At 31.5% G+C, this 22183-nt stretch overlaps 4 protein-coding genes across 5 annotated transcripts; 2 read left to right on the top strand and 2 right to left on the bottom strand.

The window, feature by feature from the left end:
• Positions 1-694: 694 nt before the first annotated feature.
• Positions 695-3956, bottom strand: LOC114375936 (putative tRNA (cytidine(32)/guanosine(34)-2'-O)-methyltransferase). Its single transcript, XM_028333805.1, has 7 exons — positions 3845-3956; positions 3374-3434; positions 3053-3105; positions 2583-2675; positions 1815-1878; positions 1334-1441; positions 695-1134 (listed from the first exon to the last, which is right to left on the bottom strand). Exons 1-7 carry the CDS (start codon positions 3908-3910, stop codon positions 893-895), a joined length of 687 nt encoding a protein of 228 aa, XP_028189606.1. The 5' UTR covers positions 3911-3956; the 3' UTR covers positions 695-892.
• Positions 3957-4437: 481 nt separating this feature from the next.
• Positions 4438-5811, top strand: LOC114373314 (pentatricopeptide repeat-containing protein At1g08070, chloroplastic-like). Its single transcript, XM_028330801.1, has 2 exons — positions 4438-4444; positions 4619-5811. The coding sequence occupies exons 1-2, from the start codon at positions 4438-4440 to the stop codon at positions 5491-5493; spliced, it is 882 nt and encodes a 293-aa protein (XP_028186602.1). The 3' UTR covers positions 5494-5811.
• A 5592-nt stretch (positions 5812-11403) lies between these two features.
• On the bottom strand, positions 11404-13666 carry LOC114372870 (E3 ubiquitin-protein ligase RMA1H1-like). 2 transcript variants are annotated; one of them, XM_028330419.1, is made up of 2 exons: positions 13500-13666; positions 11404-12341 (listed from the first exon to the last, which is right to left on the bottom strand). In XM_028330419.1, exon 2 carries the CDS (start codon positions 12279-12281, stop codon positions 11583-11585), a length of 699 nt encoding a protein of 232 aa, XP_028186220.1. In that variant the 5' UTR covers positions 12282-12341; positions 13500-13666; the 3' UTR covers positions 11404-11582. The 2 variants fall into 2 exon arrangements, with proteins under 2 accessions (XP_028186220.1, XP_028186221.1); XM_028330420.1 differs by having other exon boundaries at positions 13422-13660.
• A 4785-nt stretch (positions 13667-18451) lies between these two features.
• On the top strand, positions 18452-22182 carry LOC114374218 (probable 2-carboxy-D-arabinitol-1-phosphatase). Its single transcript, XM_028331832.1, has 7 exons — positions 18452-18648; positions 19523-19680; positions 19938-20057; positions 20142-20241; positions 20723-20862; positions 20938-21017; positions 21662-22182. Exons 1-7 carry the CDS (start codon positions 18519-18521, stop codon positions 21786-21788), a joined length of 855 nt encoding a protein of 284 aa, XP_028187633.1. The 5' UTR covers positions 18452-18518; the 3' UTR covers positions 21789-22182.
• The last annotated feature ends 1 nt before the right edge of the window (position 22183 follows it).

The following is a 22183-nucleotide window of genomic DNA, read 5'->3' as shown; positions in this document are numbered from 1 at the left end:
TCATACAATAAAATTATACAATCTATATGATACTTATTTTTTTCCTTTATTTCTTCCCTGGAGATTACTTCCCTTACCTTACATTTCTTTTTTTCTCTCTTAAAAGTTGTATAAATAAAACTTCCCTTTAATAATTAATTACACTAGACCCACCCCACAGCACCAAGACAGGACTCAGGATCATCCACTTCCTAGGCTTCTGTTTTATCCCACACTTGAAAAGCAACTGTCAACCATAAGCTGAAAATCTGTGAACATCCCAATCTATCAACTTTCAACAATCCTTTGACTAGAGCACTAGAAATTCACCACAAACTGTCCAAGGAATCCATCCAATTACCATGCATTGCAAGTCATAGTAATCATTATACCTAATATGAACTTAGATAACCAATTTGGCAATTACTACTAGCGGCAACAAGTTAAATATAAACCCATAAATTAAAAATGTAATACGTACATCAAGAGCATGCAATGTTCGATTGCTCCCTTCCACAGGCATGGGTCAATCGCAATGGTTCCGAACCACCCCTGTGAAAAAGACCACAAAAGAATTGACACATCAATTGTTTCCGACTGACACCTTTATTTAACTTGTCTCTTTGCCTTGTTTTTGTTGAAATATACTAGTTTAAAGTATGTGTCTAACAACACCATCAACATCATCCAGCGGAACAGTTACATGTATGGACGGTTACCTATAAAATAGTTTGTATTCATTTCAAAAAAATTGTGACAACAAAAGACTCGCTAGGCATGTAATGATGGTACAAGAGAAAAGTAAGCGTTAAAAGTTCACACGAACGCTAATAATTATCAAAACACAAATCATATCATTGAAAGAATAACTAAAGTTCCGAATGACATGATGAATGAACAGTGCATAGCACGATCAAGAATCCAATGAGAGCTTTTCAAGTTCACGGAATCCTTGACTGGAAGCTTTTTTTAACTCCAAAGCTCTCTTGTAAGGTGGGGCAATAGGGGGCTGCACAGGATCCAAGCTCTGATATGTTCCCCCAGCAACTTTAGGTAGTGGATATGAGCGATCAGAATCATACCCACTGAGGTCACCACAACCTAGAAATGGGATATACACCTTATTAGGGCCTTCCAACCAACCACTACAACAATCTGCAACCCATATGCATTAATTACTTGAGACCAAAGCCATTAAAGTCAAGTACACATGATGATACAATGGAATCAGCAAAATGATATTTCTCAGGGTTATGATAACTAAACATACAGTATTGAGAAATAACTTTATGAAGCTGAATATTCTAGTCCATAATTGCTTGCATAGATTTACTATAAGGGAATGTATATATACCTGTATCATCTACCCCCGAGGGACTTCCAACCTTCTCAAGAAGGCGATGAAGATCTTTCGGATTGAACCCTTCAGGAGGGGAATAGTTTTCACAAACCGCAAATGCCTCTGCAAGGGTGAAACGCCTAGAATTAGCACAAATAACATTACCCACCTAACAAACTATATCCTTGGCATAGTTAGGGAGATCAAAACTATCTTAGACACCTGTAATTGCAAGGTGTTCGGAGGCAAAGGAGTTGCAGCTATATTTAACACGTGGTATATTCAAAGTTCATAACTTAATATATATTTGCAAGATAATAGATAAGCTTCTGTCAAATCTAACTAATGTCATGACTGCCAATTCCTATGTAATTTCGTGATTGCAAATTCCTAAGCAATGGTAAATCATCCTACATAATCATAAAGAAAATATAGAGACAAAAAAGTATGCATATCAAAAAACAGCAAGAAAGTTGTGGGAAATTAAAATCCTTACCTATGCTGGAATTACGGCTGCTTTTTTGTTTTGCGAACGTCACTATAGGGAAAAATAATTTTAGCTGCAAACAAAAAGGTGACAGTGTGTAATGATGATTCTAGTATTACAGGAAAAAAAATCAAGAAAACTAAGTAATAAAAGAAGACCGGGGAACTTTCAGAGACAGTGATTTTCCTTTACTGCTTTCCAATTATTACGTTGAGTATTTGGCAGAAAGGATAACTGCTTAACAATTTCACAACTACAACTAAAATTTTAGATTCAGTCATGAGTAGGTTCAAAATCACAACCAGACAAAAGGCATACACACAGTGATGTAATTGGTTCACAAAAATTATCTTTACTTATGTGAGTGTACTTTTATTTATCAAGAAAGTAACTTAATGGTGCTCCTTTTCTTTCAAAATACAATTATTTTGTAGCAGTTTAGAATCCAATTGGTTCATCAGTTCCCTTTAGAATGTTGATGTAACTCACTGTGGTAAGTTTTTTCATAACTTTTCCACAAAAAAAACTACACATTTTATGATGATCTAACTGCCAAAGCCAGAAATCTTTGTGGTATTTGGATTACTTTCATTGCTTTCTAAGGTTTGCAACGTTCATTCATTCTTAACCATTTCCAGAGAGGCAGAGACAATCATTTATTGGCACCATTTTGCAAAAGCTAACTGAAAAGTGGTCAAGACGTGAATGCAAAACATACTTACACTAATGTTAAACTATGCACATGAGCAAGTCTTCACTTTCTAAAACTTCAAATATCTGACAATATAGAAGGCTTGTGTCCTTTCCTCTGAATATCTTTGCAATAAACTTCCCTCCTTCCTTAAGTACATGAGTAACAATTGTCAACCCCTGCAAGGAAACTAGTTAGCATCAATCTGCAACAAAAATCCAACAAGATACACAAAGAAACTCATGAAACTCCTTGTAAATCAAGAAGTAACACATTAAATATAGATCATATACTGTGCACTAGTATCAGAATGTGCTTAATAGAAATGAGAGTAGAATTGATTCAAAATAAGAAGCAAAAACCAATAAATCCTTGTTTCACAAGAGGGTAAAGAGGAACAGATAATAAAGGAGTGATCACTGATTTTATAACTTTCAAATTTTTTACATCCCTAATTTGCAATAATGATAATGTGAACATGTACTATCCAGATGGGAAAAAGATAAGAAAAAAAAAAGTGCAAACAACAAGAAAAGGATAGAAACTAAATACTTACTGCAAGTATGAGTTGGGATTGTACAAACTCATCCATGTCATGAAGGCCAGTAACTGCAAAAAAGGAAACTTGCTTTCTTGACTACAAACAAAATAGTAAGAGTTTTTCTAGGAATGTTTTACAATTGACATGTAATAATAACAAGACAAATTCTGGTGTGGCCCTTGATTGAGAGTAATTGTTGTGAGTACCATAGAAGTTGAGACTTAACCAAAATGTCACTTCTTATGTAGCTTTTCATAAAAATAATTTTCGTGTGAAATTGCACTTCTCTAATATTGTGTGTGAAGACATTATCAAGTTAAATTGAGCATTATTTACCATCAGGAGCACCATCACACACAACCAGGTCAGCCTTGCAACCATCAAAATGTCTAATGACCTGAACAAATCAAGCCAAAGAAGAGGGGGGTTCACAAAATAAATAAAAAGTAGCTTACCAAAACAAAGCAAGCAACGCATGTAGTTGAAATTCAAATAAAGAAACAAATATACTGTAAATGAAATTCATAAGACATACACATGCTTCAATGGGGAACCAAAACTAAATCACTAATTAACATTATCTTTCCAATACCTTGCCTTCATTTACATAAAATATTTAAAAAGGTAGAAGGAAAAAGTAGAAAAGGAAAACATGCAATTTCTTGATGAAATTTGAGGAGCCAAGTTTAGATGAGAAAAAGAGTCATATTTTCTATTTCTACCTAGACATGCAGCTTGTTCAACACATTTTCCAAATAAAATAATCTATGAAAAAACTAAGGTAATTATGCTATATATAATATATACCACTTCAGCTGTCCGAGCATTAGTTATATCACCCTGCACCTGGATGACACCTTCAATTGGAGCCATTGGTTGCAAATCAATAGCTACAATAAGAGGAAGATTTTCATCCCTGCATGCATGATGCAGCAAGAAATTGATGATATTGATAGAGACAGAGAGATAATACAAGTGATTCAATAAGACGCATTTTTTTTAATAAAAGAAAGAAAGAATTTATTAAGACAAAGAGTTTGGAGGATAGAGGATCCTCCTATATGTAAAAGGGCAACACAAACAGAGAATTAATAAGAAGAAATCAATGAAGGAGGCCTACAAAATCCATCAACATATCTGTAAGGGAAACTCCCTTGAAAAGACCATATATTTTAGACCAAATACGAAGCAAAATGCCTTATCTTATCCCATATCAGCTGCTGCAATAAAACCTCCTTAAAGATATGAGTTATACTCCAACCAAGTGCCCCAAACCCCTAAGTGTAGCATACATTTCCCATTTCTACCAAAACTTTATTTCTTTACTTCAACTAAAACAATTTAAGATAATCATATAAAAATGATCTAAAAACCTAGGGTGCACACTACATTCACCAAAAATGGCAAGCAATGAATTCAGATAGAAATAGCATTAAAGCAATGTAAGAACAGATGATAGACTATAATTCTGAGTTTGCACTCACATAACACACACACACACACACATCTGGGCAGCAGCTTTGCTTCATTGATGTTTTTCTTCTTTTTTTCTTTGTTGTTTGTTTTCGTTTTAACAAATAGGATCCATAATCCTTCAAACTCTTGGTGGCTATTGCGAAGAGGCTTTTGCTGTGTTTAAACGAATGGTGCTTAGTGAGGAAGCTGAGCCTAATGAAGCAACTATAGTAACTGTTTTATCAGCGTGTGCCTCTATTGGAACCTTGAGTTTGGGGCAGTGGGTGCATTCGTATATTGACTCAAGACACGACCTTGTGGTTGATGAAAATATTGGGAATGCTTTGCTTAACATGTATGTGAAGTGTGGAGACATGCAAATGGGGTTTAGGGTTTTTGATATGATAGTGCACAAGGATGTTATCTCGTGGGGCACCTTTATTTGTGGACTAGCCATGAACGGTTACGAGAGAAACACATTGGAGTTGTTTTCACGCATGTTGGTTGAAGGGGTTGAACCTGACAATGTTACGTTTATTGGGGTGTTGTCTGCATGCAGCCATGCAGGGTTGCTGAATGAAGGGGTTATGTTTTTCAAAGCAATGAGGGATTTTTACGGCATTGTGCCGCAGATGAGGCATTATGGTTGCATGGTGGACATGTATGGACGTGCTGGTTTGTTTGAGGAGGCTGAGGCTCTCCTTAGAAGAATGCCTGTTGAAGCTGAAGGGCCCATTTGGGGGGCTCTTCTTCAGGCTTGCAAAATTCATAGGAATGAGAAGATGTCTGAATGGATTAGGGGACACCTCAAGGGGAAAAGTGTTGGTGTTGGTACTCTTGCTTTGCTGTCTAATATGTATGCGAGTTCTGAACGGTGGGATGATGCTAAAAAGGTTCGGAAGAGTATGAGAGGGACTGGATTGAAGAAAGTGGCAGGATGTAGCTGGGTTGAGCTAGAGATGTCCAACAACAGATTGGGTTCAAATTTGTGTGCTGCCTAGTGGGGATAAGAGAGGGTCAATTAAGTTTTGACGTATAGAATGGTTCCAAGCAATGATGTATATGACTTCGTAAGATTGAAATTGACTAGTCTCAGCGTTTGTATGTTGATACGTAGAATCAATGTGATTTATTCCATTCTTGTGCTGCCGTATTAAGTCAGGGCAATCCAGTGACGAAAGTGTAATGTATATTCAATATATAGACTTCAAATTTCACAAGTATAACAACGATATTCAGTGAGTCTTGTCCTTCTTTGTACTTTCTGGAAGACTGGAACTAGTGCAATGTACATGATTATTGTCTGCATTTTAAATTTTTATACGCTTTGCATCTTGTTAATGTATAGTATATATTTTGATATGTGTCTTGCAGCTCTCTCTATTACAAAAACCAGGTACAGGGAGTGAAAATTTTTGTTCTATGACACTTGATTGCACATGAACTAACCAGACTATTGTCATCTCATCAAATTCTGTTAGGATATGAATGGATGCCTCATGCCTGCAATGCTAGTGATAGGTTAGAGAGGATGAAATATCTGTCACAGAGGTAATGAAAGTCCTGATGAAAAACTGGAGTTCGGAAAGTCAGCTGAGTTTGAGAAAAAAATATTTTTTTTAAAATAATGAGAGAAGAGTATAATATAAACATGTCTTAGCAGAGACAAATATAATCTGCTCTTATTTTAAAAACAAGAAATATTATTTTCATCAAACCTTTTTTTTTCTATTTTTGTTAAAGGTGGCAAAATGGGTTATCTGCCCCGTCCTAATGCAAGTGGCAGTTATAGCAGGCTAAGAAAAAAAATATGAATTTTATTTGAGCCTCTAAAATGAAGCTCAATCCTTGTAAAAGCTTGGTTTTTTGGGGCTTTTAGTAGGTTTTTGCAGGATAAGCCTACATTAAGTCTTAATTGCATCGGATTAAAAATGTTCATGTTTAATTCAAGCTCAAAATTAAAATCCAAGCCCCACTATGGCATTTTTTTCTACACTTCCGGAATTTATTGCTGCACTTTCCATATTACTTCTGATGATCATTCTGGACGCAACACGAGAAATACAGGAAGCAATTACCCATATTTTATGGGACAGGTTCAAGCCAACCCTACTTATTTGACTCATGGGCTTTCTTACTGCACCCAATATAATTGTTAGTACATCCAATAAATCAGTATGATTCTCGTTTTATCCGTTTGTAAAACTGATATGAATTGCTCATTGCGTAAGTCGTTCAAATGATTTTTTTTAAAAAATATGTTTTAGGAATTAATTTAAAAGGAATGATCCAAATAAGAATGATTTTCGCATTATTAACACAACGTTCTAAGCAACTGAACTAATAAATTAATTATATTATAAAATAATTAATATTGTTATATGTAACACTAAAATTTTTAATGTATATTTAATATACATGTAAAATTAGATAATAAATTTTGTGACAATTAATTTTGATTAATAATTAATTTTTTTTTACATATATAAATTTTAAATAAAAATCATATATTTATTAACATAAATCTACTAATGCATTTTTTGATCTTATTATAATTGATTTTGATCTAATAATGTATTTTTTTCATATATAAATTTTAAATAAAAATCATAAGTTTCATAAAATTTCATATATGTAAACATATTAATTATTATATCAAAATTAATTGTCACAAAATTTATTATCTAAATTTACATGTACATTAAATATATATTAAAAAATTTTGTATTATATATATCGACATTAATTATTTTATAATATAATTGACTTATTAATTAAATTGGTTAGAGTGTTGTGCTAATAAGGCGAAAATCACCTTTATTTTTTGCCTTTTAGATTTGGGCTTGTCCCTAATAATTGAAATAAAAAATCTTGTATTAAAACAAGAATTGAAAGTAATATTTTTTTATATATGAATTGAAAATGATATTGTGATTAGTTCAAACAAATGTAGTGAATAGATATTTCCTATTTGTTTTTGTCGTGAATTGGAGTCAGAAAAGGCTTGATAGATATACTTGAGTAAACTTTTATGAATTTGTTAAAGTTGTGTTTGGATAAAAGTTGAAAAAATACTTTTAAAATTTTTAATGCACATTCCTGAATTCTAAGATATAAAATAAAAAATGAAAAAAAATGTTGTTTTGTAAGTAAAAGCATTTTAAAGCTCTCAATTAAAATTTAAGTTTGGCATAGAAGAAGAAAGAAGAAATGGTCCTTCCTTGGGGATATCATTCCTTGTTCATGAATGATCTTAAACTCTAATTTTTTTTTTTTTTGGGAAAAATGTAAATTATATTAAACCTAAAATGATACAAAAATAAACGGGGCATCCCGCAGCTAGAGAAAATCAAAAGTCTCCCTAATACAAGAAGGCCTATATCAAGATGTTAAAACAAATGCAATAGGTGCGTTTGTCTATACATAAGAAACTTAATCTTGCTAATAACCTCTATTACAGAAATTTGATAATCTTCAAAAATCAGCTTGTTCCTAGATAGCCAGATGCAGTAATTGTAATTGCTATAGCCAGACAACGTAATTCTCCTTGAATACCTGATGTGGATCTGCCCCTAATTAAAGAGTCAGTAATGCGCTGTAAAGAAGTGAAATGCTCGCGGAAAGGAGCCAAATCACGAATGTGAGCCCAAACTTGGAGAGATTTCCTGCAAGAAATGAACAAATGAGCATTTGACTTAGTCTCATTTGAACATAAAGGGTAAATGAAACCCTTGTTCAAAAAAGCAACTTTGTCAAGAGTAACCGGCCGATTCCTTTTAGCAAGCCACAGACCACAGAATGAAAGACATCTTAGGGGACATTGCTGAGTTTCATATAATAGAACACCAACTAATAGTAGGCTTGACACCTCTAATGTATTTATAGACTTTGCCAACAAGCAATTATTCATTGGTGTTCCAAGATTGAATCTTTTTTTTGGTCTCTTCCGTACCTAACTTTTGGAGATAATAAAATCTCTTATTTAAATGATTTTCTTTATCAAAGCTGAATCTGATGAAGAAGTATTTAATTTCACACGTATTTGACACGATGGAATGTTACAAATTCTTAATTACATCAAAATTTAATATCATGAATGATACTTTGTAGTAACTTAGACCACAGTAGTGGGACCGCTCCTGCACGATGGCACATGGCATTCAATTTCCTGTCGTTTTGTTTTAGTTCATTTGCAATACGTTTTTTTGCGTCTTCTCATTTCTGACTCATCATGAGGATAAGATTGGGACCCAATACATGCCAAGTACATTTTTGTTATTTAACACAGCTATACGTACATTTATTCCACATCCTTTAAGGTTCTAATATTATTAACGTATACTTCAATTTCTTTTCCATCTCACTTTTACTTTAATAATTTCCATAATTTTCTCTTTATTTCTTAACTTATGATTTATCACATCTATTAGTTTCTCTTCCTTTTCTTTTTCTTTCTATCCATCCCTCACTTCTTTCCATACGCTTAAAAAATTGTGTGTAGATTCTAGATTGATATTTTTCCTTGACATTTACAGCCAGGACCAAGGTTTGTCAAATTATCCAGTCGGTTGGTTAAAGAGCATCCGATGAAAGAGAGGGTAACCAAGTTACAATAGTGTTTTTCAAAATATATATATAATATTAATTATCATATCTTACATTTTTCTTTCTTCTCTTTTTTTTATCTTTCATCTTATTGTAAGAAATACCGTAAAAAAGCAAAAATAACGTTACTCAATGTGAAGACAGGGGAATTCTCTGTAAACAGGGATCAATCATTTTATATATTGAGTATTCTACGAATACGAATGTCTCTGGATGTAAAATAAATCTGTGGAGCATATGGGACTTTAAATCAAATACTGTTTTAAACATAAAATGATGATTTTTTTAAAGAAGACATAAAAATTATGTAGATTAATAATAATCTGCATGTTTCACATATTTATATTAGCTTAAGGTCAATTATGATAGATAGGATATTAAAAAATATATATGATAGATAGGATTTTAAATTTTATCATCACAATACTTATTAGAATTTTTTTGTTTTAATCTTTTTATTTTCTTATTTATTTCTATGTCGCTCTTCCTTATACCTCCTACATCCAAAAATGCAATACAGAACGACAATTATCCTTTATTTTCTTGGTTATATTCAGTTTTCTACATGTACATTATAAACTTTATCAGCAGAGTAGAGATGATAGCATAGAATAATAAAATAAAATAAACAAACGGTGTGTAAGTTTCCATGCTAAAAGCACAACTAATAAGACACAGCCTAACTTTAATAATAATTAATTGTCAATTGTAGGATTTTAAATAATAATTTAAATTAAAGTCATTGAATCATAGTTTATCTTGTACAGTGTCAATGTTCCAGTTCGGCAGACAAATTTGATAAGGTACTCTCCGCTGCGGTTTTTTTTTTCTTTTTAATTCCTGTTATTGTGTAAATAAATTAGAAATAACATGTGCCGAAGGAAAAATTGACACTAAAAAGACAAAGATTCTATTTAATTTATACGTTCATAAAGTTTTTCTAAAAAATAATAAAAGAATTCATTTGTTTCAAAATAATTTTAAATTAAAGATAAAATATTTTTTTGGAATCTATTTTATTTTCCCAAAAAAAAACTAATTTTTTACTCGAGAGCCTTAGTTTATTACAAGCAAAAGCAAAATCAAAATTCAAAAATAAGGTGAAAAGAAACTTACAATATATTATTAATCATTACTTAATTGTATAGTAAAGAATAATTGGCACATGGGTATTCATAAATATTTTTTTATAATACTAATATACTTTTTGGGGTCAATGCTTGCTGGCAGATGTTTAAGTGAATCGACAAAAAAAATTATTTGTGGACATCGTATATCGGTTTGATTGGACAATTTTTTATAATTACTTATAGTAAAAAAATTAAGAAATAAAAAATCTATAAGCTAAAATTAATTTATAATTTAAAAATCAATTCTAAAGAAGATAATATAGGAGAATTTTTACAAATTAACTTGTGAATGTTTTTAAAATTTATTTGTCTTCTTATAAGTACTTCTAGATTAATAGACCCTTAATAAAATATTAATATATCATTTCTCACATGAAATTCATCTTAAAATTGATCACTATGAGTGTTACATGGTGTCCTAATTAACAACTCAGAGAAACTTATGATAGGTCATTATCACGCTTTCTGCAAACACCTGTCGCTCACAAACGTCAAATGAAACAATTCAACATGCACTAGCACTACCATGGTTTGTGAGAGTGAACAGTACAGTGGTTGAAGAAGCAAATCAGATCTTATCCATTCCATTCATAAAAGATGAATTATATATACGCATAGCTTTCCCCCTCCCCCTAAACTAATGGAATTCTCAAACTTTATTGGTTGAAACAAAAGACATTATCTTGGAAGAAAAATATTTCATGGACACTCATTCATTGTACAATAAGACACCTAGAGAAAGAAAAATAAAATAAAAAAATATAAATATTTATAATCTTGATAGGAAAAAAGAGATAAAGATAAATTAGAAGTGGTGGTAAGATGTTTGTGTATGATTATTCATCTTAAAATACATGACCCTCGTACAATACAATGCATGTAAATGATAATAAAGAAACACATAACAATTTGCTAATTTGCTACTCAAGTGTGAGTGCAAAGCTGTGAACATGCAATGCATGTGTATTAGTTCTGAGGCTTATAGATAACGAAGGAATAAGTCATTATCACGAACTTGCAGGAAATATGCAGAGAATTTTTTACTACTTGCCAATAGATCAAGTGTAAACACATTAGGATCAGCCTAATAGTGACAAAATTTAATAGTTTATAGATTCAAAGTTTAAATCTTATTATTGTCTTATTCTTATATATACACACACACCAAAAAAGAGGTTTAATAAAACGAATAGAAGTGTAGATGCAGTTTTGTGCAATATAGACTCACAAGCTCTTTAGCCTGTGATAATTCACTATTTCACTCAATGATCTATCAAGTTTTTAAAGCTTGCATCTCTTGCCTTCTTTACAAAGTATACAATAGATAATGAGAGAAAATAATGTCAAGTGCTCACTTAGAAGACAATAAGACAAAGAAGGAAGCAGCAAAAGAGAAAAATAGAAATTCTGTTCAAAGATTTATGTGCCTGCATCTCTTGCCTTCTCAGTCTAGGGGTAGCACTTCCCATCAGCTGATAAGAATTTGGGTATGCATACAAGTTTTCTGGGTTGCCAAACACCCTGGCATAAACCATCTCCCCAAACATCCCAGTCACAGGGTGGTGATGGGATCCAAGATTGAGCATTTGTGAAGTGGCATCATCCTCTTCTTGGTATGGATGAGAGGTGAAGTAGTGACCCTGATAAGGATTACGATATGGAAGGTGCTGACCCCTTTGAGATGTTGCCAAAAGGGCTTGAGCACATGAAGCAGATGGTCTTGGTGGTATAAAAACATCACAAGAAGCTGTTTTGCCTTCAGCTGTGGTAGCGGCATGGCCACGGCCATAGAGTGGAACCATTGTGCTGTTGGATATATCAGCCTTGCAAACGGGGCATTGTGGATGCTCATCAGGTGGAAGAGAATCACTTTGGACATGGAGCCACTTGTAGATGCATGGCCAGCAGTAGAGGTGACCACAAAGTGTCACCACTGGCTCATGTGCAAAGTCTAAGCAGATGTTACAATCAAAACAACCATTGGGGTTTTCTGCCTCAGTCACAGCATTTGGGATGGTTTTCAAATCCCGGGAAATGTAGTGCTGAAATGCCATGAATTGGTGAAAATCAAGGAACCCCTTTTCACAATTTTGGTCACCAGTGGTTCTTTAGACCTGGAAATACCAAGAAAAAACAACTTATTACACAGAAAATGTGGGGAGTTAACTTGATAGATGGTTAAGAAGAAATGAAACCAACAATGGGGTATGAAAGCATAAACAACCAAGTTGATATCTAGCAAAAGAAAATGTCAATAGAGTAGAAGACTATCCATATTGGAAACAACAATTAATGAGATACATGTAATTCAATTTAGCCATTAAGAAGTAGGAAATCCATCACCCAAGCAAGGACATGTCATCAGACCAAATACAACTCTCGTTCACAAGCAAACTGTGCTTATTAAGTACTACCATTAATGTAAGCAAACTGCTTACGTTTCCAATTTCAAAGTCTTTTCTCAACATAAAAATTCTAAAGCAACAAGTCCACCAACTCAAATGCATCACTGAGATCAGACAGACATCACCCATCTTTTTCTAGCAAATGTGTAAACAAAGATGCCCAAATTTCAAGTGACAGAGCCTTTACGGTTCCTATGGTCCACAGCAAGCAAACATCATATCAAATCTATCCAATCATGCTTATAAGCATACAAGCTATATAGCAAAGACAACCAATCACAACACCTATGCAGGTGCCAGAGAAGTTAGTAAGTTACCCTTTTAGGAGGTCAATCAAAGTATGCGGTGAAAATCCAAAGGCTAAATTGCATCATATGAATATGCAAATAGTAGTTTCCAGATTGAAATCTAGAAAACCAGGATTCACTAAACACACAAATGCAGAGTGCTGGATGTCTCATGTCTATAACCCAGAATCAAGAAGCATCCACTTGCCCAGAATGCTTTGATAACAAAAAGGCTTCATAAGTGTAAAAAAACAAAAAAATTGCCACCAATTATCTCTCTGGAAAGATGTCCCAGACACTTCCATGGAATAAGTCAACATATCTCAACAATCATCGAGAGTTTAAGATCAATGTTAAAAAGTCAGCAAAAACACAAGATCTACCCAATACAAATTAAATCAAACGACAACACCCAGAGAACTTCATTAATTTACAAGGAAGAAATTACAAAGCTAAAAAACAAAACAAGAACTCGATTATGCTGATGATGGTAAAGAAAAACCTTGGATGTGGAAGTTTTCCTAACACAGATTATGGAATCCAGGAGACCAAAGAGGATAACAAGAAGGAAATTGCATACCCAGATGAAAAAAGAGAACAGCTTTGGCTCTGAGGAGTTTCAAAGAGGATGAAGACAAAGTATGAGTGTGTGCCGGTTGGGATGTAGTATATATAGAGAAACATTAAAATGCGTAAATTACTCTAATCAAAAGGTGTAGAAGTTGAAGATGTTTGTTTTCTTCAAAAAGTACGTTTAGTGGGAAGCAACACAGATATTATTATAAAGTTCTGTAGTCACGTTAATGAAAACTTATGATAAAATAAAATTATCAACGCATATCAACGTACACCTGGAAACGCGGTGAATTGGGTTAAATAGAGAAGTTAAAGAGAGAAAATAATAAATGTTGTAATCAAAACAGGAAATAAAATAACGAAAATGAGGTGGAAATGACATGACAAACCGTCTCAGAGGCATATAAACTTACATCTTAAAAAAACGAGAACCAGTAAAAAAAAAAAACGAGAAAAGTTAACAGAGAAAGAAATAATACAGAAAAGTATTTTATCTGTAGTTTTACATATAAATTTAATAATTATTATTTTTAAGATTTTTTATTTATTAAATGATCGTTTATTTGAAGTTAAATAATTAAATAATTGTGTAAAAAATCTTCTCTTTTAATACATTCCTGAATCTGAATCTGTTCGAAATCTTAATTTTATTCTAAATTTTTTTGTCAACAATTTTTTTTATCTTTTATTATTATGTAATTTTATTTCATTTTTTTTTGCATTGTTTATTTTTTGAATAAAATATTTTGAATTATATTTTTTTTCTCCAATGAAAATTAAAGAAATAATAGATTTTCAATAAAATTAAGGAAAAATTTGACAATATTATAATTATATACAAATTTAATGCTAATAATTAAATTAAATAACTTTTTATTAACGTAAATTAGTGAATTATATCTTATAAAAATCAATAAATTATTTTCAAAATTATATTTGATAATCAGAGGCAAATAGAGTATTTGATATCTAACGCTGAATCAAATATATTAAGAAATTTGTAGGTTTGGAAGGAATTACTAGTCTTTGACTGAGGAGTAAGAGATACTCTTCGGGACCAGGAAAAAAAACTTGTGGTTGAAGATGATCTCAATCCTACTTTCTTTGCCAAGTAATTTTTAGGAATAATACCTTGTATTAGTTTTCAAAATTATAAGTATTAGTTTTCAAAATTATAAGTATTAGTTAATTTAATATTTAATATCATAAAAAGTTTTTTTTAAAATGTTTAAACTACATATATTTTTCACTATTTCTTAGAGACAATCCTATTCAGTAGTGTAAAACACTACGATAAAATTCTCTGTCCATCAATTTATGTTTTTAAAATTAATATTAGTAATTAATTTAATTCCTCCCATCACAAAATTGATCAATTTAATTCTTCAATTTGAAAACTATTGTTAACTTACCTCTAAATTTGACAACTGTCAGTTAGAGTCAATCATGCTAGAGACCTTTGGTGCATAATAAAATTAGGCATTATGATGATTGAAAATTATTAAAGTCATGAATGAAATTGACCCACTTTTTTTTATTAAGGAATAAAATGACTGGTGCTTACTAATTTTGTGGACAGAAAATTCTTTTATATAATTTCAGAGAAGAAAAGCTGCTAATTATAATTTCATACACAGTACTAATTTGATGATTTACTTAATAATTAATTTAATTGATAATAATAAATTGATTTTAAAATTATAATTTTTTTCTAAGGTTATATTTATCATTATTATTTTTTCTTTTTTAATTGATTTTCAATACATATTTTAATTAGAGATATTTTATTTTAAAAATAATTAATGTAAATAACATTACAAATTAATAAATCTTATAAAAAATATAATTTTAAATTTAGATCTTATAAATAAAAATTGACATGAATACGACATGTGAAAGTTTGCATATTTAACATTGATGCCTAAAAGGTTGCATATATTGTAGGTCTGTAGTAATAAGATTATAATTATATTAGGTAAAATTAATTGAAAAACTAGTTTATTAAATTGTAAGTGATTAATAAAACTAACTGTTGGAGTAGTGTAGTTGAGAAGTATAAAATGATTAAAAAATAATAAAATCATGATTTATCTAAAAATGTAAGCAGAAAATTTGATAAATATATTAAATATAAAAGGAAATAAAATATAAAATTAGAAACTATAATTTTTAAAAAAATGCTAGAAGGTATTGAGAAACTATTAAAAAAATTGTTTACTAAATAATCAAATGAATTTTTCAGCTAGTTAAAAAAAAACTAAAAATTAACTGAAATATCTTGTCGAAATATATGTTTATGTTCAATAAAACTAGCTGAAAGTTACAAAATTAATTTATTGAGTTATAAGTATTCGTTAAAACTAGCTGTTGAAATAGTTAAAAAAAATGTAAAATGACTTAAAAATAATAATTATTTTAAAAGGATAAATAAGAAATTTGATAAATATATTAAGGATAACAAAAAATATATATATAAAACTAGAAGTTAAAAAATTAGTGTTTTAAAAATGTTATTTCAATTAACGTTTTTAAAAAAATACTAGAAGCTATTAAAAAGTTTGTTTATCAAGCTGTCAAGTGAACTTTTCAACTAATAAAAAAAAGTTAAAAATTAACTAAAATGTCTTATCAAATATAGATTATGTTTGAAAAGTCAAGTGGTACTTAAAAGTTAATAACCGGAAGCTAAAAAGCTAGCTTATAAAATTAAAAGTGTTTAATTAAACTAGCGGTTAAAGTAGTTGAAAAACGTAAAATAATAAAATTATGATTTATTTAAAAAAAGTAATAAGAAAAATGAATAAATACATAAAAGATAAAAGTGAAAAAAATATAAAGAGCTAATAAAAAAATGTTAGTTGAATTAACATTTTAAAAAATATTAAAAATTATTAAAAAAAATTTATTTATTAAACAATTAAATAAAATTTTCAACTAATAAAAAAATTAAAATTTAACTGAAATACCCCACATAATCTATCTATCACGAATATGCTCTAGGTGTATTTTGGTTCAACTTGTGTTTTAACTTCAAGCTTCCGATTTTTTTTTTTTTCATATACAAGCTTCTGATTTTAATATATAAGCTATCTTGTTTTTGCCTTGCAGACGTGACTCAGTGGAGGCTCCCAACCATGAAGGTGTTCTATGTAGGAATGTTCTTGTTTCTTCCAATAGTAGAAGCATTGAGATAAAAAAGAAAAAAAAGTAAAAGTATTGACATTCTTCATTTTTCGTATGGCCAGTTAGGTAATATTTGTTTTTTTAGTGTTTACAAATTATATTAAAGTAAAAAAACTAAAAGTTTTAATTTTAATATTAAAAGGCTTTGGTTTATATTTTAAAGTTTAAAAACTATTTCCAATTAAACTTTTTTAGATAATATATTATTTTATTACGAGGATTGAAACAGAGAAGAAAAAAGAAAAATCAAAATAAAAACCTTTTAAGATTATTCTTAAAATTATTTTTTTTATAAAAAAAACAATCCATTTAATCCGTTTTTTTTCCTTTTGAGAAGAAGACAAATTTAAAATACTTTAGATTGAATTCTAACTTTTTCAAGTTTCTAATAAATTTCTCTACTTAGTTTTTGTAAGAAGCTTAAATTTATGAATTTTTCATTAAAAAGTACTTTTAATTTTAAGATTTTTTAAAATTAGGATAAATTAATTTTCATTCTGTTGAAGTTTAAGAGTTTGAACTTATGAAAAAATAAAGAAGTTATTCCAATAATGGCACATTAAAAAAATGAGATATAAAAAAGTAGAACACAATAACCCCACGTCATGTAACATATCCCGCGGATTATGAAAACATATTTATTGTGACAGATGGCAAAGCAATAAAGATATGGATATGAAAATAATTACGAAGTGTGGTTCACTGAATAAAAGCAAGTGACCTGAATCTTGAAAAAAATGTGCTTTTGTTACTTTTGTATTTAGGGGAGGGGCGGGGCAAAAGCTTTTTCTTTTTCAAGGTCGAAACCCTTCTTTTGTTTTAAACCATGATAAAATGTGTTCCTCATTTGGACCTACACCTACTAATAACCAACGAGAAAAGACCCATGTAACCATCATGGTAACCAACGTCAAACATGTAATTTCCAATATATATGTTTTGTTTTAAATTCGTTAGACATTTGAGTATTTAGGACAGACTATAAATTTGTTTAATTTTTGGTTTTGTGCTTGAATTTGAATCTGTCCAAAATTTGTTCCAGATTCGAAACCGAATAACGGATGCATCATTTATTTTAATATCGAATTCGATTTAAAATCTGTATCAAATTTATATCAAGAAGTGAACTCACAGAAAATTACAAAGAGTGAAAGATTTGTTGTATTCATTCACTGATATGGCTTATATACATAGTGGGCAAGTATATCAATTGCTATACGTGAGCAAGTACCTATGGCAGAATTAACCAGCAGATTGATCTAAGAAAAATGACATGTATATGATCAGGCTCCCTTCTTCTTCTGGTCTTTTGTAGATTTGACCTCTCTTGTAAACATTCTTGGAGCTCCTTTAAACGCTCTTACTTCACATAAAAACATTTGTTTTTGTTAAGTAACTCCTTAATTAAATTTAGAACCTCTCATTCATTATGCGTTCATAGCATAGGCTCAAACTAAACATATAACACATTAGAGTAAAATATATTGATATAGGAAGGATGCTACGGTGGTCAAGTATGTAAATTTGTGTATAATGCACAATTTTTTTAACCTTAGATTAGTCTTTGTTACATCATGGTATCTTGACTTTCCACGCCGGATCCTTTCTCCTCGGACTGTGCACTTGTGTTTTCAAGTGTGTGCTATTGGGCCACTCTTAGGAGTCCTTCTATGTTTGGGCCTGCTGGCCTGCATTGTTTATTGATGGAAAAAAAAAAAGTGTAGAAGGAAGAGATGAAGAAAAAGTTGTTGAGCATAGATAAGTAGAGATTAGAGAGTGACGCTATTAGCTCGAGCAGGAAACAAGAACCACAACCTCAGCCTGTGTCAGTTGAGGGAAAATGGGCACTTGTGGGATTGTCTTGTTGACCAAACCTTCCCCTAAGCCATGGCCACTTCGGACATCCTCACGACGCACTCTTCCCCGCATTCGCTGCTGCTCTGCTTCTTCTACTTCAGAGCTTTCCCCAGGTCAATGATCAATTATGTATTAACTTCTCTCATCCACTTTGCTAATTAATGAAAACCCACCAAACAAACAGGTCCATGGATGGTGGGTCATTGCCAAGTTTTATTCTTGCCCGTGGATGGATACTTCGGATTTTTCTTCTTCTTTCTGTTATTTGGCTGTTGCTCACATTTCTATTATAGGATAGGAAGTAGGAACAGGCCCGTGTTTATTTTTTGTTTCCTCAAATTATTATATTCTACTTATGTGTGCTTAGGAGGAAAAAGGGTATTTTTTATATATTTTTTTATAGTTATTCTGCCTGTATTTCTTCAAGTTGTATTTGTTATAAGTTATAACTCAATGGCTCATGCCAACTCCACAAGCTTAGTAGTGTGAGGCAAAAGAGGGTGAAGGAGAGGCCCAGAGAGCCATCTATAAAGGAATACTATTCAGAATGGTCACATTCATAGTTTGTAGTTTCTAAATTAGGATATTGAGTCATGCAGGTTGCCCAATAGTGGTTTAAGCCACTAAACAGTGTTTTGGGCAGAAATTCCAGGACTCAATTTTTCTTTGCTAGTTGACATTTGATTCGATGTGTGCAGTATTATAATATTTCACCAGGCTACTCGATGAATTCCACCTTCATGTACCATAGTATAGTGTTAATGATCCACCTGTAGATTTTCAGTTGAAAATATTTGCTTTGGCAGATCTGACTCAAGAAGTGGTTTTGTACATTTACAAGTTTGATTTCTTTGATTGGTCTTTCATTCTAGAATTAACTGTCAAAAACTCTATGATATTTAGTGTGTGTCTAAATTATCCACAGAAAACTTTGTAGACATTTACTCCAACTTGTATTAAAGTTGATTTTCTGGTGCCTTCATGCAGATAAGCTTCCAACTAGTATTGATTTGTCTGTAACTGGTGGTGCCTATGATTTCTCAAAAGCAACAACATCACTAACAAATGAGTTAATCTCTTCACCAAAGAAAGTGACTCTTTTAAGGCACGGTCTTAGCACTTGGAATTCAGAAAGTAGGATTCAGGTTTGCATTCTACTTTATTATGGGGTTTGGGGGCTCGGTTTGTAAATGCAGGGATAGTTTTTCTCTCCGTTATGTTCTCATTCTGAAATGCCTTGTTGATCATTTGAACTTTACCGAGAGCTGTTCAAAAAATCGCATACCCTTGTTTCTTAGGACTGAACTCACTGAAGTTTTTGTTTGATATTTAGATGTTTCACATTCAACATCATTTACTGCATATGCCATCCACTGTCATTAAATTGATCATATGTGTTCAGGGAAGCTCAGATTTGTCTGTATTAACTGAAGTTGGGGAAGAGCAAGCAAAAAGGTGCAAAAAAGCCTTGGAAAATATATACTTTGACCAGTGTTTTGCAAGTCCAATATCTCGTGCCAAGGTTAGGGGCTAGTGAAATTATAATTCTCATGCTTGCCAATACTGATCATCATTTTATTGAAATGGTTGGGGGTGTTTGGTGTAGCAAACGGCTGAAATTATATGGCAATGGAGGGAAAATCCATTGGTTTATCTTGATTCGCTTAAAGAGATATCTCTCTATCACCTTGAAGGCATGAAAAATGGTGAGACTGCCTCTGCCCAACTTGAAAAATTCTGAACGAGCATCTTTTTACATGTTTGTGGCTTTAGTTTTATATTATAGGGATATGGATTTGGCATGTCTAAAGTAAGGTAAAAGTAAAAGTAATGGTATATCCACCCATGATTTGAATTGAATACCCTCATAAACTTAGTCCACTTTAAATCGAGTGGATGCACCTTAGTCAGTTTACACACTTTCTTACTTTTGAGTAGTCAAATCCATATCATACATTGCATTTGTCACTTTAGTGTTGACTGTTGAGATGCTTCAATTGATTATTATCTTATTATCATTATTGGCAGTTAAATTTTTTAGTTTTTGATAGAAAAAATAACTTCACTTGTTAAAGTTAATGCTACTGAGTGTTGATATGTTTTCATTTTATATCACTGTTCTATCTGTATCATTCCCACCATTCTTTATAATTAAACTAAATCAGTACGTTCCTAATTTGGAGGCAGTGGATGCTATGCAAATATATCCCAAAGAGTATACAATCTGGAGAGAAGATCCAGCCAATTTTCTCATGAATGGTAGATATCCGGTACGAGATCTCTGGAAAGCTGCAAAAGATTGTTGGAAGGAGATGTTGTTGTCACCTGTAAGATTTCTTTGTAGTTGCTACTTTGTTTCCCAATTAATGTTTTCTTCCAACAAGATTTATCTTATTATTCAGGGAGAAAGCTTTCTGGTTGTGACTCACAAATCCATATTGAGGGCATTAACTTGCACTGCTTTAGGCCTGGGCCCAGAGAGGTAAGAATTGCTGGTTATGCAATTAAATATTTAAACTGATATTGGGCCTACTTAATGAAAAAATGTACTTTGGTTTTAATTGAGTCTAAACCTGCACCATCAGTGTAAAAGTTTTACATTTGCAACCGATTAGAAATAATCATTTGTACAATAATTATTATAAAAGTCAAGGTAATAATTGTTGACAGTGTAAACAACTTTTACATTGTGAGTGCATGAATTATTTATTCATTTTAATATTACTGGCTATTCCCCTAGTTAAAAGAAATGCCAAGCGTTTAGCTTTGATAGATACTTCCATATCTTTTTTAGGATGGATAACTTGATAGTATTGACAATTTTGTTATGGTATTGCTGTTGATTGTAATGCATGTTGCAAGTCAAAAGATGAACTTATCAGGTGTTGTTTCCACTCCTGCATCTAATGTGTGGATTTCAACAGCCCTCTTTCCATTTTGTTAATTATTGTCTCAGTTAATAGTCTGGAATGGGCTACAGAAGTTAATGATTGATTGAATGGTTGAAACTTATCACTTCTTTTTGACTACTTTAAATTTAAATTAGCGTGCTTGAAATTAATGTCAATAAGACCTCTTGCTGCCATATCTAGCAGTTGACATTTTGACATTGGTCATAATATTCAGGTTTCGTTCTATTGATATTAACAATGGTGGGATATGTGTGTTCAACTTCAATGTCAGAGGAGAAGCAATGCTTGAGGCTTTAAATATGACGGCTCATATGTACAGTGATCATGTCTATCCTGGCTAGTGCAAAGTTACATCGAGGAAGACAACAATTGTTGTTTTTATAGTTGATTGAAATATACCATGGAACAGCACCAGTGAAGATTTGATGTGGAATTTTCGTTTTAATTATATGAACTTCCGAATCTTTGGCAAGTGGGGGGGGGGTCCAACTATTTAGCAGGTTCGTCCAATGCTTTTATAGCAGGGGGATTTGACATAGCCCTCTCTCCCTTTGATATAGATATTTAGAAACGGAGAAATTAAAGTACTACTATAATTTATGCAAATTAGTTACGGGATTTGTACTGAGTTTGTTCAATCTTGTCATTTTTTAATAAATAAATATTGTTTGATGCCGTGTCGTGAGCAAACTCATCATTCTTTTTATGATAAATATATTGTTTAATGTTGTACTAT

The sequence above is a fragment of the Glycine soja genome, chromosome 11, assembly GCF_004193775.1.
Source record: "Glycine soja cultivar W05 chromosome 11, ASM419377v2, whole genome shotgun sequence".
NCBI lineage: Eukaryota > Viridiplantae > Streptophyta > Magnoliopsida > Fabales > Fabaceae > Glycine > Glycine soja.
The sequence above is the reverse complement of the archived record's forward strand: the minus strand, read 5'-3'. Positions and strand labels throughout refer to the sequence as shown.

What these genes read in the sequence shown, in the direction of transcription:
- LOC114375936 (XM_028333805.1), bottom strand. Translation starts at nt 3,910, where the DNA reads ATGGCTCCAATTGAAGGTGTCATCCAGGTGCAGGGTGATATAACTAAT. An exon ending in CAAGCCTTCTATATTGTCAG is followed by an intron (nt 1,879 to 2,582) that starts ATATTTGAAGTT and finishes TTTTGTTTGCAG; the next exon opens with CTAAAATTATTTTTCCCTAT. An exon ending in CAGCCGTAATTCCAGCATAG is followed by an intron (nt 1,442 to 1,814) that starts GTAAGGATTTTA and finishes TCACCCTTGCAG; the next exon opens with AGGCATTTGCGGTTTGTGAA.
- LOC114374218 (XM_028331832.1), top strand. Translation starts at nt 18,519, where the DNA reads ATGGGCACTTGTGGGATTGTCTTGTTGACCAAACCTTCCCCTAAGCCA. An exon ending in GTCCAATATCTCGTGCCAAG is followed by an intron (nt 20,058 to 20,141) that starts GTTAGGGGCTAG and finishes TGTTTGGTGTAG; the next exon opens with CAAACGGCTGAAATTATATG. An exon ending in CCTTGAAGGCATGAAAAATG is followed by an intron (nt 20,242 to 20,722) that starts GTGAGACTGCCT and finishes ATTTGGAGGCAG; the next exon opens with TGGATGCTATGCAAATATAT.
- LOC114372870 (XM_028330419.1), bottom strand. Translation starts at nt 12,281, where the DNA reads ATGGCATTTCAGCACTACATTTCCCGGGATTTGAAAACCATCCCAAAT.